This window comes from Anticarsia gemmatalis, chromosome Z (genome assembly GCF_050436995.1).
Source record: "Anticarsia gemmatalis isolate Benzon Research Colony breed Stoneville strain chromosome Z, ilAntGemm2 primary, whole genome shotgun sequence".
Classification (NCBI taxonomy): Eukaryota; Metazoa; Arthropoda; class Insecta; order Lepidoptera; family Erebidae; genus Anticarsia; species Anticarsia gemmatalis.
This window is the reverse complement of record NC_134776.1, coordinates 1,624,065-1,640,185: the sequence shown is the minus strand read 5'-3', so window position 1 is coordinate 1,640,185 and position 16,121 is coordinate 1,624,065. Positions and strand designations below refer to the sequence as shown.

Below are 16,121 nucleotides of genomic sequence, written 5' to 3'. Positions count from 1 at the left end.
TAAGCACTAACAAGGAATACTCAAGTTCACGTAAGTAGGTGTAGGTCGTTGGTCAAAGTTTGTAGTAGTGCGAGTCTGGTTACAAAGTGCGGGAGCCAGGCGGGAGCTAGGCGGGCGCTCCAAAGTTTTCTAATTGAGCCAACCTCCAAATCTACTGGGTCGGGCTGCACACCCATCTAAACTTACATTCTACCTCACTATTTATCATTGTTTCAATTAAAATATGTGTTACTGTAGCTAAACTATTGAAATCTCTACTACTATTGACTACCGACAACCGTAGCTATCGAGAATGTTATATGAAAATCTGACCAGCGCCTCTAACGGGCGTCGTAGGAACTATTTTGTCAGTACATTTTACTGTATAGGTTATACTGTATAGGTAAGTCAAAGTCAAAGTCAAAGTCAAATATTCTTTATTTCATAAACTTTAACAAGTATTTGAAATCGTCAAAATATTTTTTATCTACCACCGTTTCGGAAAAGCTGTTGCTCGTGAGAAGAAACGGCAAGAAACTCACGGCTTGCTCTTTTTAAATGTCAATATTTCCAAATTAATAACAATGTCATAATAATGAGATATAACAAATTAATAACAATGTCATAATAAATTAATAACAATGTCATAATATCAAATTGTAATACATTATTTTGAAATAGACTTGGTAGAAGCAGCACAGTCCCAAGCTTTGTTATCATCTAAATAATCTTTAATAGTATAGTATCCCTTACGACATAAATTACTTTTAACTAATAACTTAAATTTATTGAGACTTAAATTTTGAATTTCACTCGGGATTTTATTGTAGAATCGCACACACTGACCTCTGAAGGATTTATTTATTTTTTGGAGCCTAGTGACTGGGATAACAAGTTTGTCTTTATTGCGTGTGTTTATATTGTGCATGTCACTCTTTTTTTTAAAAAGGGCGATATTTTTATGTACATAAATTAAGTTTTCATAAATATATTGACTTGCCACTGTCATTATATTTATTTCCTTGAATTTTTCCCTTAGTGAATGTCTACTTCCTAAATTATAAATTGCACGAATAGCCCTTTTCTGCAGCACAAAGATGGTTTGGGTGTCGGCAGCATTACCCCAGAGTAGAATTCCATAAGACATGACGCTATGGAAGTAACTGAAGTAGACTAACCTAGCTGTTTCAATGTCAGTAAGTTGACGAATTTTTCTGACCGCGTAGGCTGCAGAACTAAGTCTATTCGCCAATTGTGATATATGAGGTCCCCACTGTAACTTACAATCTATTGTAATGCCTAAAAATTTAGCATTATCCACAAGGTCCAACACATCTTCCTTCATCTTTACTGCTGTTTTCACTGGTTTGACATTAGGTGTTACAAATTTTATACATTTAGTTTTTTGCTCGTTTAAAAGCAAATTGTTAACATCAAACCAGTGTACCACCTTTGAGATAGCAATGTTCACGTCGTCAAGAGTGGTTTGTTGTCGTTTAAGTTTAAACAATAATGAAGTGTCATCTGCGAACAGTACTATCTCGTGACTATCCTTAACAAGATGTGGTAAATCATTAATATAAACTAGAAACAAAAAAGGACCGAGTATTGAGCCTTGAGGCACCCCCATTTTAACCGCAGATCCCGCAGATCGCTTACCGTTAACCTCGACCCTTTGAATCCTATTATCTAAATACGAGATAAGAAGATTCAGTGCCGAATGTTGTATACCGTAGTGATGTAATTTCCTGATCAATGTTTCATGAGGGACACAATCGAACGCCTTGGACAAATCACAGAAAATGCCGAGAGCATCGTGTGAGTCCTCCCAGGCGTCGAAGATGTGGTTCACAAGCTCAACACCAGCATCGATAGTGGAGCGACCCCTTGTGAACCCAAATTGTTTCCTATGTAATAAATTGTGTTTAGTAAAGAAACAATGCATTTGATCGAATATTAATTTTTCAAAGATTTTACTAAATGTAGGCAGTACTGAAATAGGTCTAAAGTTAGTGGGGTCTGATGTACTGCCTGACTTAAATAATGGTATTACTTTACTATGTTTCATTAGATCAGGAAACACACCACCATCTACGCACTTATTAAATATTAGAGCTAATTGGGGCGCAACTAGATCAATAATAGCTTTTGTAATGACTACTGAATTACCCCAAAGATCTGCAGTATTTTTTACATTAATACTATTAAAAACTTTTATAATGTCCTGATGCGAGACATAGTCAAACCTAAAAGTAGTGTTACACATAGTAACGTTTTCTTTAAGAATGCTTTCAGCGACAGTGGGTGATGACGCTGATGTACGCTACTGTATAGGTTTTTTACACTCAATATGTTGGTTTTCGGCAAAATTATTATATTAAAGTACCGTTAACCTTAATTATATTAATCGCTTATAAGACTCGTTCAGTGTAAATATTATAAGATGTGTACAAGCCGCGAAAAAGCAGGTTCCAGTGGAATAATAATGTACTGAAAAAACGTTTTGATTTCTACAATTCTGCATACATAAAATCACGCCTTTTATTTCCCCTTATGGTAGGCAAAGCTAACTATTATGTAAGCCTATACAAATCCATTCAAAACTTTTAACTTACAATATTTAAGTTTCTAACGTCACAATTATACCAAGGCTTTATAGTCCTACAAACTGGAAAATTTCACCTAAGTACAAAGAAAACAATTTCTTAGTTTTCAAGCATTTTGTAATGAACAACCTTTTAGTTATAGCCTTCCAATTTATAGTTTAGTTAACATTTGTATGTCATCGGTTATATAAAACATTACGTGTATAAATATTGTTTACACACGTAAATTGTCCGGCGACGCTGTTCCTGGGCCCTATTGTAAAGGTACTTGTGGGGTTTCATGTAGACTTTATCTAAGTACCTCAGGTTTCCCACATCTTAGCTTTTATTCTTATATCGTATATAGTGGTTTAGACTGCGGTTTCTTGCATTCAAGCAAAATCTCTCTGCTATTTTTTTGCAAATACAGATAACTTATTTGGTTATTTTCTTTAAAAAAAACAGTTTATGTGTTATACTTCTTCATTACAATAATATTTTTATTTCTAAAATGAATGAATGCCTACCCATATGGGAACTGAGTGTGATTTGAAATAAGGGTAAGGCGATAAAACTGTTGCTAGAGTGATCGCACATATGGCTTTTATAATATTGTAAGAACTATTCTACACTATTTATGAGTCAGAACTTTTACTTATCTACGTGATCTACGAGTAAACATTGGTATCGGAAATAGTATCTGGAAGATAAAGAATAGAATATTATTTCCGTAAAGATTTCTACACTAAACTTATTCATTTATTTACGCACCTCACAAATCAATTTTTACGGTTACTCCAAATGCATTAGCTTAGGGACATCTAAGGCTTTTAGTTGGTCAAGTTGTATTCATTAGCTTAAATATCTGACACCAGTAACACCAAATAACATTTTCTAATATTTAGTTTTTATTAATAACCGTTTCGAAATAAAACGATGATTATTTTAGCTTCACTGTGGACCACAGATTTAAGTAGATTTTCTTTTTTAAAATAAACATAAGAATCATAGATCCAAAGCCTGTAGCCCGACTCTTCTACTATCGAGTATCGACAACCGGCTATCATCGGAGAAAAATGTATTAAATATCTGATCAGCGCCTCTAGCGGATTCTTAGAAACAATTCTTGTAGCACATTTTTAGTGTCAAACTCTCGAAACTCGATGGTTCCCACTGAGGACAATCGCGCTATAAATAAAATATAAAATAAATAAATTTAACCCATTAATGTCCCCCTGCTGGGCAAGGGTCTCCTCCCGTAATGAGGGGGAGGGGTTAGGCCTTGAGTCCACCACGCTGGCCAAGTGCGGGTTGGGGACTTTTGCATGCCCTCAACAAATGTTTTAAACAAATTTTAGGCATGCAAGGTTTCCTCACGATGTTTTCCTTCACCGTTGGAGCATGTGATAATTATTTCTAATACACACATAACTTCGAAAAGTCATTGGTGTGTTGCCTCGGGTTCGAACCTGCGACCACTTGCGTGGGAGGTGTCAACTTATACAACTCGGCTATCACTGCTCTATAATAACTTGAATATAGTTAGTACTAAACTCTACTCACCTAGAACGACGTAGGCTCTTGCACAATATTACTACTCCATACAAACTCCATACGTGGGCAATGGCATGTCTATAACGTCATTACACCATTTATGACTCAAAACATCGCTCGTTGAGAAATAACTCGACATTCGAAGTAAAAACAATCAGCTAATACGTAGCTTATATCGTAGGACTTGTAACACGTTAAGATTTTCAAATCGGGAGGAAAAAAGCACTTGATGGACCAATCCTTATATATAAAATAAACAATTATAAAAGTTTATTACTTTGTCTGAGACCTAACTTATAATCATTAAGAAATTGAATTTTGATTCTAAAATGTATCAGCATTAAGCGGTGAAATGAACTCGCAATTTTTTAGTTTACCAGTTAAAACGTTTCTGATTTATAGCTCTGTGAGTCATAAATACAAAATAGTGCAAAACTTCAGTAAATAAGATTTTGTGTTGCACAATAGCAGCAATTCATTATGTCATCATTAATAAAGTTAATTCGCACTCAATTTGTGTGCGCCGCGCGTCGTCGCTCCGGGCGGCTCTTAAGCCCTCTTAATAACGAATCTCTTTTAATTGTTTTATTGCAGCTTTCAGCATCTCTTATATCGCCGTGTTGCCGTCCAGCGCTACTCGCGACGCGGCTATCCTCTTATACCCGTAAATGAAGCTCTATTAGCATACACAGAGCTCGCTCTCCCATTAATGTATCGATATTTCAATTCATTTTGCCAACTGCTTTAATGTCGCACTTTTGAATTAAACACTAAGTGGCTCGATCGTTCAAGCAAGTTTAAATAACCTGTGTAGCTTCGGGTCATTGAGTTTGCAATAATAAGCTCGACTATTATTACACGTCAGTTCATGGCACTGAACAGAGGGGGCTGTCTCATAAAAGTTAGCGATCCATCTTACAATATTGTTATTTAAATGTATATTTTTTACGAGATAATGAAAAGTTTCTAAAAATTGCGACTTCGAAACGATGATGGCGAAACGAGTAGATCCCAAGCGGTTACAGCTCAAATGAAATAGGAGCTGGCAGCTGTTTGCACAGCATCAGTAAGCTGTTTAATTATGCCAATTAGCGCAGAGTAGCGCAGCGCAGCGCAGTGCGAAGGCGCGGGGGAGCGCGGGTGCACCTCGCAAACATTTGCGCGAGCACTGAATTAAAGCTAGCTCTCCGCTCTCCAACTTATTTACACTTGTCAACAAGTTACGGATACACGCTGATACTGTGAATGCGACTAATAAAACCGCTTAACTGTCCACATTCAACATACAAACTGTTTCACTCGTGAACATGATAACTCGATCGTGACTTTGTTGGAGTTTTGGAAGGTTATCCCGATGACAGTAAAATATACATTAACACAAATACACAATACACTCTACTGCTTATGGTGAACTAGTTCACCTGTGCCTTCAGGAGCAATTAATAAATCAAACTAATATTGTGGGGGGCTTGAATTTTTTTCCGTTTAACTTTTAACTATAGCATACATAAAAGTATTCTTCCGCTTTCAAAAATATATGTGTCAGTTACGCAAATCTAACATGTAAGTAGTTAAATAGTTATACTTCTTTAACCAAAGTGTGAATGGAAGCACTTGTCTTTGCTCAGCGCAAGTTGTTATGACTTAGATTTAACTGGATGCGGCGTTTCTTTCAAGTTGGCAACTCGTTAACGACGCCGAGTTATAAGTTGACGTCTATCTTACCTCAGTGGCGCGTTCAAAAATCTTGTTACAAGTTTGTTTGCGATATCGTTTACTTCGCTACAGCACTTAGATTGCACTGGAAGTACTAACGTTAAGGGCTTTGGCGAACGGGACGAGATCTAATCGTGTGTTAGAGCGCTTAGCCGCTTTATAGTTTCGAGTTGTGTTGGTCTATAACATCACCATCATTGGCCTGTATAGTTAGGTGATGTCAGTTATGATTAGTATTCTATAGTGATTAATAAGATCTTTGCTTGAGTTGCGATCCCGACCACATTTCTGCAAAACAAAGCTGTTTGAGTGTGCGACGCACAGCGAAGTTTAGCAAAGAACTAAGTCGACACTTAAAGAAACGGAATATTTTAGTATTAGGAAGTTTCGTTTCGAGTTCAAGATTTAAATGCATTTACTAAAAACTGGTGTGACAACAATTCTAAGTAAAGCTTTATTAAGATTGCAAGTGCAGGGCGATTAAATTACATACCAATTAATTAACGTAACATCACACTATGATATATACTAGCTGTTATAATTCTACTGGTCCCCTGGGCAAACACTTGACTACGAACCCTGCAGCTTTCTATACTAGCAGACTCTCGCCGCTCTGCGTGTGTACAAACTCTTTTCCTTTTTGTGTATTAGTGGGTGATTTTTGATAGCGATCTCTATGTTGAATTTTAATAAAGTCGGTCCATTAGTTTAGCCGTAAAACAGTAACAGATAGAATTTGTCTTAATTTTTAATACTTAGGATGGTACGTCAGGCTTATTTTCGACTATTGTCTTTTTTTTCTGTGATTGAGCAACACCCTTAACATATTCTAACAGTTCTTGAAAAACCATCGATCGTGCTATTCATTTATCGATAAAGGCAAACAGCATCGATAAAATCTGACCTAACTTTGTATTTTTCACCGCATTGTCGCAACTGTTACTAAATATATTATTATCTCCAGTTTTCATTTTACTGGAAGACTGCGGTGGCCTTCTGTGAAGAATGAGACGTTATCAGCAGTATCAGACACGAGGTCGTGTTGTCGCGACTCCATGCATAAAACAGTTAGTTTTCCAAACAACTCCTCAAATATACACCTTTGACACAGTACATTTATAATGCATTCAAAATAACATTCGTTTTGATAATGATCGACGTATCTCCATGTGTATTATCTATGAAACAGAACACACGTTTGTATCGTAAATACAGTTCGGAAGGCAAGGTAATTTGCAGTGCCTTGTGTTTTGTACATTATATATGCATCAATAGGTATATGTTATTTTTTTTCACTTTGTTGTTTCTATATTGACATTGTTGCTGCTATTTATCTATGAAATAATGTGCAAGGATTTATTTATTTAAAACTTCTGCAATTTTCATTGATAGCTATGTACAGACATGTACTTTTCGATTGATTTAATTTGCTATACAAACATACATACGTAAAATTGCGCCCTTTTCCCATAGAGGATGGCAGAGACCAGAGAATTAACTTGTTATATATTAAAACACAATCCTTAATTACCATAATATCTAACTGGTCAATAAAACCAGCTTAAGCGTGGTAATTTCTTAGACATATAACCTTGAGCTAACAGCGAACCTTCAGCATTTGCTACACCGTCTCGGCTATAAATATCTCGATTTAGAATAACCAAGAATGCATCCAATCCTTTAATGAATGTCATCCGCGTACAGGAATATGACATTTATTCAGCCGGTTGTAATTGTATAATGGTTCGTGATAGAGTCTGTGCAGTCACTGCACTTACGGCACTCCACTCTACTATCTGATCGACACACTATATAGTATATAGTTAGCATTCTAAGTCCTTCGTGCCAGTATATTTAGTTAAAGTTTCAAGTGATGATGAAATTAATGAAAATGGAAAAAATATAGACAACTGGAACTAAATATGAAATAACAAGTTTTCTTTGTTTACTAAAGCTTGGAGACAAGTTTTCTTGGGTTACTTTGGATTGCTATATCTATTGAAAAATTCTGCGCTATGGTATTTGATGTGAAAATAAATAAATTAATTTAACATTACTGTCCCATTAAATAAAAAAAAAGGTTTACCTCGAGTCCACAGTCGACCAACAACAAGACACGGTAGGCTCTTAGCCTATACTTCTTGCTCATTGCAGTGCACCAGTTAGTCGTATATAAAGAAATATTGTTAAAAGACCATCGCTGAACCATTTACCTGAGTTAGCCGTTATAACTTTAAACTGTTGATGTTTGCTCCCGGTAAAGTGTTCTCGGTTTCCGAGATAAGTTCCCGTTGATCCGCCGGGTACTAAGCTGATACCCGTGTAAAGTATTCATCACACACGACAATCCGCCGGTAGTCTCACTGTTTACTAGTCATGTAAATGTTGAACTGAATGAACGATTTTCTTACACAGTACTAACTATTAGTGTATCATCATCACAGCCCTGTGTCCATCTCTTGAAGGTGATTCAGGTGGCGTCAAATAAAATAATATAGCAAAAGGAAAATTCTTCGGTCATGGCCTAAAAGTTCTATGTGGTAGTGACAGTACCACATTTTTGGCAAATGAAAGAGCCTGTGGTTGATGGAAGGTCGTTTTTGGGCCAAGTGTTGTGTGAGAACTATTATTTGTTATCTCTAATCTTAGAAACTCGTAATAAAAAAAAACTCTGTCGAATTTATTTGAGCTAGGTATAAAATCGAGTGAGCACTTGACTACTATTCCTCATTAACGCACATAAATATACCTGGCCAGGATGTTGGACAAGGGCGTCTCCCACGCGTGGGGGGTGACAGGAAGGCAACACTGGGACGTGGGGCAGACACCATTACCTATATTTATAGCAAGGGTGCTGATTAGGCGTATTTACCTACGACTTTATGAAAGAAATCCCAAACACAAACTGGATATTATTATTTGAAAAAGATAATTTTAAAAGACTTGATAGTCTATTTATCAATCACCGATTCACCATATTAACATTTAAGAATCATTCGCTTGTATCTGCTGAGGTTGATTATGAAATAACACGTGCATAAAGAGTAGTCATGCGTAGAAAAAGCACACAAAATTAACCAACGAGCAAGATTGACTTCCTTTAAACTCTTATACCACATTAATTAATAAACACTTTGCCAAAGTGTTAAATTCTATGCTTTCCAAAGCAGAGCTTAAAGAATGTTCGTGTAACAAAACAGACAGCACTTCGCGTTGCCAATGAATTATCCATACTCGTACACCTATTAAGTACTTACGAAGGCTACATTCACATGTGAAATAAGACAAAAAGTAACAAGAGTTAATTGAATGGAGTTTAGTGCGACTATTTTTATTCGGAAGAATTTCGTAGTGAAAAGAGGTTGAGCTAAATTCAGAAGAACAGTTAATGGCAAAGAAAATATTCCGAATACTCAATTAACTGTAGTCCAATCTTTCAAAAATGAAACCGAGAAACAGATTCCTATCATATCTTAGTTATATTCTAAACCTCGAAATGGTATTCAGCGGTGTGTGTTTATCGCGAAATTAAATCGTAAGGCGCCACACAAAATGGTCTATTAACACTAACTGGCCAGCGTTAAATCAATCGCGGCGGTGCGTCGACAGCCGTGGGTACCGTATTTCAGTTAGTACGCGAAATGACGGGTTGCTAATTAACTATTCAGGTCACAGGTGTCCACATAATGTAAACCTTTTAAATATAATTTATAAATAAATATTATATAAATATTAATGGACAACTCACACACGGTCATTTGATTCCAAACTAAGCAGAGCTTGTACTATGGTAACCAAATAACTGATAAACATACTTATATACTTCTAAATACATACTTATATAGATACATTAACATCCAGGCTCGGAACAAATACTCGTGCTCATCACACAAAGATTTGTCCCGGGTGGGATTCGAACCCACCACACGCGGCGCACGGTTGTTGCGGCGAGGTGACCGCTTAAACCACTGCGCCAAACGTGCAGTTAATTTCAATCTAATGTTGATTCTGTTCCTAACCCAATTGCAAAAATGTTCAGTAACAAAAATTAAGAGAATTGGCTCTCTGTGGTCTTATACTAGTTTATATGCAAAGGACATTATGAAATTATCCTCTAACGCTATTGAAATCATTGCGAAAGGCAGATGCAGGCCAATAATGGTTTATGCAAAGCACGCTTATAGTATTTACCCCCTTCCCTCTAATATGTGCGAAGGGGGTGATGGCTGGTCCACGCGTCATACTCGTGAACGGGTGCTGCTTGGGGTGACTGGTCGTCCTGGGTGTGGTGACTGCCATAATTTTAAAGTAACTACGTTTCAATAACTGTACTTCCTTTACCACAGTATGCTCTTGAAATGCCTCTTATGATTTCATTACTTATATTACTATGTGGGTAGATGCTTCCAATACTATTTATATCTTGTTTTTTAGCACCTTAATATATTGATACCAGCATAAATATTGTTAAAATCATTTGGCGATTAAAAAGAGTGGCCAGGAGTTTCTTGCCAGCTCTTCTCATTGGCCCTACCTTCCGAACTGGCGGTAAATTCACTCTCTGTATCATTGACTATCATAAGTGTCAGCACTTGACCTAAATGAATAAATAATTTGATTTTGATTTTGATTTGAAAAACTAGAATCGGATTCAGAGCGTTCTACCAATGTTCTTCGGGTGCAACAACCGATAAATCGATGGCAAACAGTTTTAAAGTATGCTCAGAAAACTATTTAAATATCGTTCGGGACCGCCGATAGATTGCAAATTTATTCATTCCGTTTTATTTCCGGGCGTCAGAGCACGGTGGTTAAAGGCTCGTCTCCGTATTTCCGACAAAAACCACTTAGATCGTTTTACTTTTTGTGCTGCTCATAAAAATATTAGTGGCCATTGTCGGGTACTAAATTCGCAACTGCCAAGTGAAACTAGAAAGTTTAGATACGATAATTTTTTAAAGAATTATACGTGTTTTATCGTGGTATAATTCGAGAAATACTGTATAGAACTTAAACGCGCTAGAAATCAGAATAAAAAGATTCAATTAATTCCTCAAAATGTTTCTCATGGTTTGGAAACTACTCAATCGATATAAATTTAAAAGAAAATCACGAGATTTATGAATCTTTGACAATAAATAGTCGGTAACAATCGTTAACAATAACTATTATATTAAATATACCACTGCTATTTAAAACGTTCCTGAAGTTTTCTGAAAAAATGAATTTTCTAACTTGCATGAAATAAAACTACTTAGTTATTAAGAATTTTGTAAGTTAACCAGTGTTTCGTTGTCCTCAGATAAGACAACATTTACAACCACTCGAGATCATGGCGTCACTGCTGGCGGCCATGGCACATGACTTAGATCATCCCGGCGTCAATCAACCGTTCCTCATCTCCACCTCCAGTCACCTGGCGAAGCTGTATGGTGTAAGTACACTTCCACTTAGACATTTATTGTTCATTTTACATAACATAAGGTACCTGAGTCAAATATGGTCAGCCGAAAAATATATACTTACAGCTGTATACTAGGGAGTAGCATAGGTAATAGAAGTTAGAAAAATATTGCGGCACATTGCGCCATTTTCAAATTAGCAACAAATTTTGTGCCATACGAAATATTATTTCTCAGTCTTTGTCTCCAAAAATAAGCATTTATATTAAAAAAACAATAGAATTAAGTGCTAAATTTAAACACATATGATATGCAGATAACAGTTTTATTATAAACAATAAGAATACAAAGATATTTACAACAACACATTTACTTTACGACTCTTTGTTGTCCAAATATTGTACAAGTATACTATAATTATAAGCATTATTAAGAAAATTATCGCAACGACAATCTAAAATAAAAAAAAAGGAAATTGTAAATCATTTTTAACACACTCTATTATCAGTTTTATATTTTTAGATGCATTAAAAGCGAATTAAATATTCGCATTGACTGTCATATCAATGTCTGTCGAAAAATATTCCAAATCAGTCTTTTTGAATACAATGAATGATACTACGAGTAATTGACGTCATTCGTTCACAACACAATATAATTTCTTATTTTTTTGTATATCAATTTTACTATGTGAAATAGTACCTCGGAATGTGCATAAAAAAGGGCACAAAAATTACCTTTCACGCATTAATATGTCCATGATTTGTTTGACAATTGAATCAAAATAGATATAAATTGCCTTTTGTCATACAAATCGGTTGAATTTTAAAGTGCAGTGTATTTTTGTAATAAAAAGGTCAAAGAGTATCGATACCGTATGACGCACACCGTCATCAAATATTCAATATTGAACTTTGATATAAGTTTAAAAACTAACGAGTCACGATCTAAGTGGACAAGGGTTTGCAATAGGGATGATAGCTTACAAAGAAAGCCATACATGTCGCAATATTGTCGTGAAACAACCACGAGTTCTTTGTTGAAGGTGTAAGAGAATGTATTTAGTAAAGTCTTTCTTGCCTGTGGTTGAACAGGTGGCACAGTTGTTCAAGCCGCCAGAATGCGGAGTTAGACCTTGTCAATATATTGGTTAACGATTCGACCAGGATTGATTTAAAGCAGTCTTCAGTAGCACTAATGTAAACCTAGTTTAAATTACTTCATTATAATTAAGCACTCATCCATAAACTGTTCAGGTCAAACGTTGCTTAACCTGCTTGTTAGCTGCCAGTAAGCGCAACAATAGCTACAGGCTTTTGTTTTATCTGGCCGTTAGTTCTATGAAGTGGGTGGCACAGGAGGCAGTATTCACCGGACCGATCATATACATATATGTACTGAATCAATCGTGAAATTGTTCAGTTACCCGACGGCTGTCATTGCGTAATGGCTATAATTCAGTTGCCGGAGTAATAAATTGATTGTATCTATAATATACCAACAGGAATTATGTAAGTCAATTCCCATAATTAAATCGCGGTTAATATTGGAATATGGAGTGTCCATGTTCATAGTGTAAAATATTTCATAGTGGTCAAAATAATTTAAGTTTCTGGCGTGTATTTTTTTTCGGTAAATGGTTTTTTTTAGTGAAAACTTTGCGAGAAGCTAAGTCACCGGTGTTCGAGTTAACTCATAACTTGGGTTTGTAGACATACATCTTATATTCCCACAGCCCTAGTTCTGATCGATACTTGAATAAAAACTGAAGTAGCACGCCATAACACTTTGTTGGCTGAATATTTTAGTGTGCGCGTGGAAGGACGGTGCATCGCGCTCTACTTGTGCTAGTATTGTCTGTGACGCACCAACTTGTGATGCCTTTGACGTACTTCGCTTCAAACCTATTAATTTGAACGTCGTCTGACTGACAGTCTCGATCAGAGTTAACCACAACTTTCGACGTGACTTAATTTTTAGTTTGAAACTTGTTTTACATGTTTACGGGTAGGTGGCGTGTTCGTTCTTTTGATATGTGACCCAACGATGGATTAGGTAAGTTACAACTTTAATTATATGGTCTCCTGATTGATTTTTCCAGTCTTGTTTTAAGTTCGAAGGTGACATATTTCTATCACCACAGTCGCTAGACGGCACGTTGCCATTTTCCTTAGTGGAACAAATAGCGACCCGCAGTAAGACAGCGGGGTGAGTGAGCACTCAAGCTCTCGCTATTTCGGTGTAACTAAACTACCACTAACCCTGGCTAATAGCATTCATGAATCACGAGAATATGAAAGTTTCTCAGAAGATTTTCCACTCAGTTTGTCCCTTTTATTCTGATATTAATTGTCTCTTTCACTTAAAGCTGTGCAGTGTAAAAGTTTATCAAACGGATTGCACAGATAGTTCACGAAATTAATTATCGCTTGACAAAGTTATTCCGTGAAGCGTACCAATGTAAGGAGCTTAACCTCTGTCGTGGATGCGCCCCGAGCTGCGATGTGAGCTCAATAGGAAGCCTGGAGCTGGACTCAAATGCTTTGTGTGATTGAACACACGTTTGTGCTCACATATTAGTAGCGGCTAATATCTCTAATTCCTGAATTCACTTAACGTATTCAACTCGTAATCTCCTTAGCTTGCAGGGAGCTCGGCGTTAATAGCTAATCTTGACTTCGGTACTGATGAATTGTTTCATCATTGTTCATCATGATTTGTGGTGTATTGTTTCATCTGTTGATCACTGATAGCAATGAAAGCACTATAGAATGTATCATTTGATGCATTTACAGTCGAGTATTACTTAACTTTTGAAACGTCGTTTCATAGATAGCTAGTTTAGTGATATACAAGTTGGTCATAATGTATTTTCTGTGGGGGAGCTTGTAAGTGCAGGCGCGGAAGTACGGCTCAGTGCCGCCTGCGGTTTCATTACCTCGATGACAAGTGTTACGATTCCACTAAACATGAGAACGGCGCTCTCTACGGAATACATGTTACAAGCATGCATCATTATTGTTACTGGAAAATCATTTTGTTGCTAGAACGACGAAGAAACTGTTGCCATTGGCTTAGCAACAGAAGATTATGTTTCGATTCTTTCGAAGAATCCCTTGTATTGTTCATAAATTGAAATTATGATGTTTTTGTTTTGACCTACTTGAGATAACATTTGTTGCGGAAGTTGTAAAAATAAATTAATTAAAAGGCACATGTAATGCTTACTAATTGATTTAAGCCTCTTTGTGTTTCGACGAACAATCTTGTGTTGATATGGCAACTAAGAACGTAGGTGCTTGAACTTGGAAGACGGGAAATATAAAAATAGAGCTCATTATCTTGTAAAAATGTTATTGTTGTGTTATGTGTATGTTTGAAAAGATTCACGACACGTGAATTTTTTGAAGGATGATTTCTTTTCTTTTCTTGCATACGAGTATAATAATATAGATTTCGATATGAGTTCTATGTCGAATTATTCCATTGACGCATTTATTTATTAATCAACAGCTAAATAATCATGTTGAAACAAAATTTCATAACAATGCTATTAGTTTATATTACTTTAAAATGTATACAAAAATAGTCAGCCTTTATTCCACGAAACTTTGATACAGTATCACAAAAGCCACTAAAAAAAAAACATTAAAACAATACCGGTCATACGCGTCACGGGATGAAAAGAGGAATTCTAAACTTGTCAATGTTAGTTAACAACGTTAATACAATAGCTTGCCGTCGAAATATTTGTTTGTTTGAAATCGATATTTGTATAGAAATATGGACAGACAGACGAACAATGCGCATCGTTCTCGATTGTGATACGCGAGCAGCTTTTATATAAATATAAATCCATTGGAATCAGTTGTACCGTCACGGGCACTTGTCTCACGAATTGGGTAATTAAATTCCTAGGTGTACAGTCAGCACCAAAAGTCGATGAACAGAATCAACTTAACAAAACACCTGTTCACAATAAAATGCCATAAGTTATAGTCGCAACTAGGAAACAAAATAGCCTGTACACCAGAAATTTACAAAATTCGTTAAACACGAGTATTTCAAAAGTATCTGTACACTAGTATTCCTAAAGTTGCTGTACACCAACAATCCAAATGTCGCTGAACATCATTGTATCAAAAGTCACTAAGCAGCAGTAAAGACAAAATTATTAGTATATTTTGAACATTGCCGTGTGTTAATCTACTTTTGTCGCTTATGTTGTTCAGCTACTTTTGGGACAGTGCTTGCTTAACCTTAATAATGTATGTTAACACGTTAGTATCTATTTCAATACTTATTCACAAAACATTAGAGTTATGTTTATGTTATGTTTCATATTATAGATTAATATGATTACTGACAATAAAATATAATTGTTTTGTGAATAAGTATTGAAATAGATACTAACGTGTTAACATACATTATTAAGGTTAAGCAAGCACTGTCCCAAAAGTAGCTGAACAACATAAGCGACAAAAGTAGATTAACACACGGCAATGTTCAAAATATACTAATAATTTTGTCTTTACTGCTGCTTAGTGACTTTTGATACAATGATGTTCAGCGACATTTGGATTGTTGGTGTACAGCAACTTTAGGAATACTAGTGTACAGATACTTTTGAAATACTCGTGTTTAACGAATTTTGTAAATTTCTGGTGTACAGGCTATTTTGTTTCCTAGTTGCGACTATAACTTATGGCATTTTATTGTGAACAGGTGTTTTGTTAAGTTGATTCTGTTCATCGACTTTTGGTGCTGACTGTACATATATTCCTATCAGACTGTTGTCGATTCAGAAGTCGAGCAATAGGTAATTTGGTAATTGAAGATGAATATGAGGAATGTTATGACTGTTCTGCGATTTCACGAGAATATT

General features: G+C 35.9%; 1 protein-coding gene across 2 annotated transcripts in view; it reads left to right on the top strand.

Moving 5' to 3' along the window:
* Window positions 1–16,121, top strand: part of LOC142986723 (uncharacterized) — a 175,758-nt gene that overhangs the window by 122,060 nt on the left and 37,577 nt on the right. For both annotated transcript variants that reach the window (XM_076135331.1, XM_076135332.1), the window contains exon 6: window positions 11,137–11,268. In XM_076135331.1, the coding sequence (XP_075991446.1) occupies window positions 11,137–11,268 (132 nt within the window). The remainder of the gene's footprint in view (window positions 1–11,136; window positions 11,269–16,121) is intronic.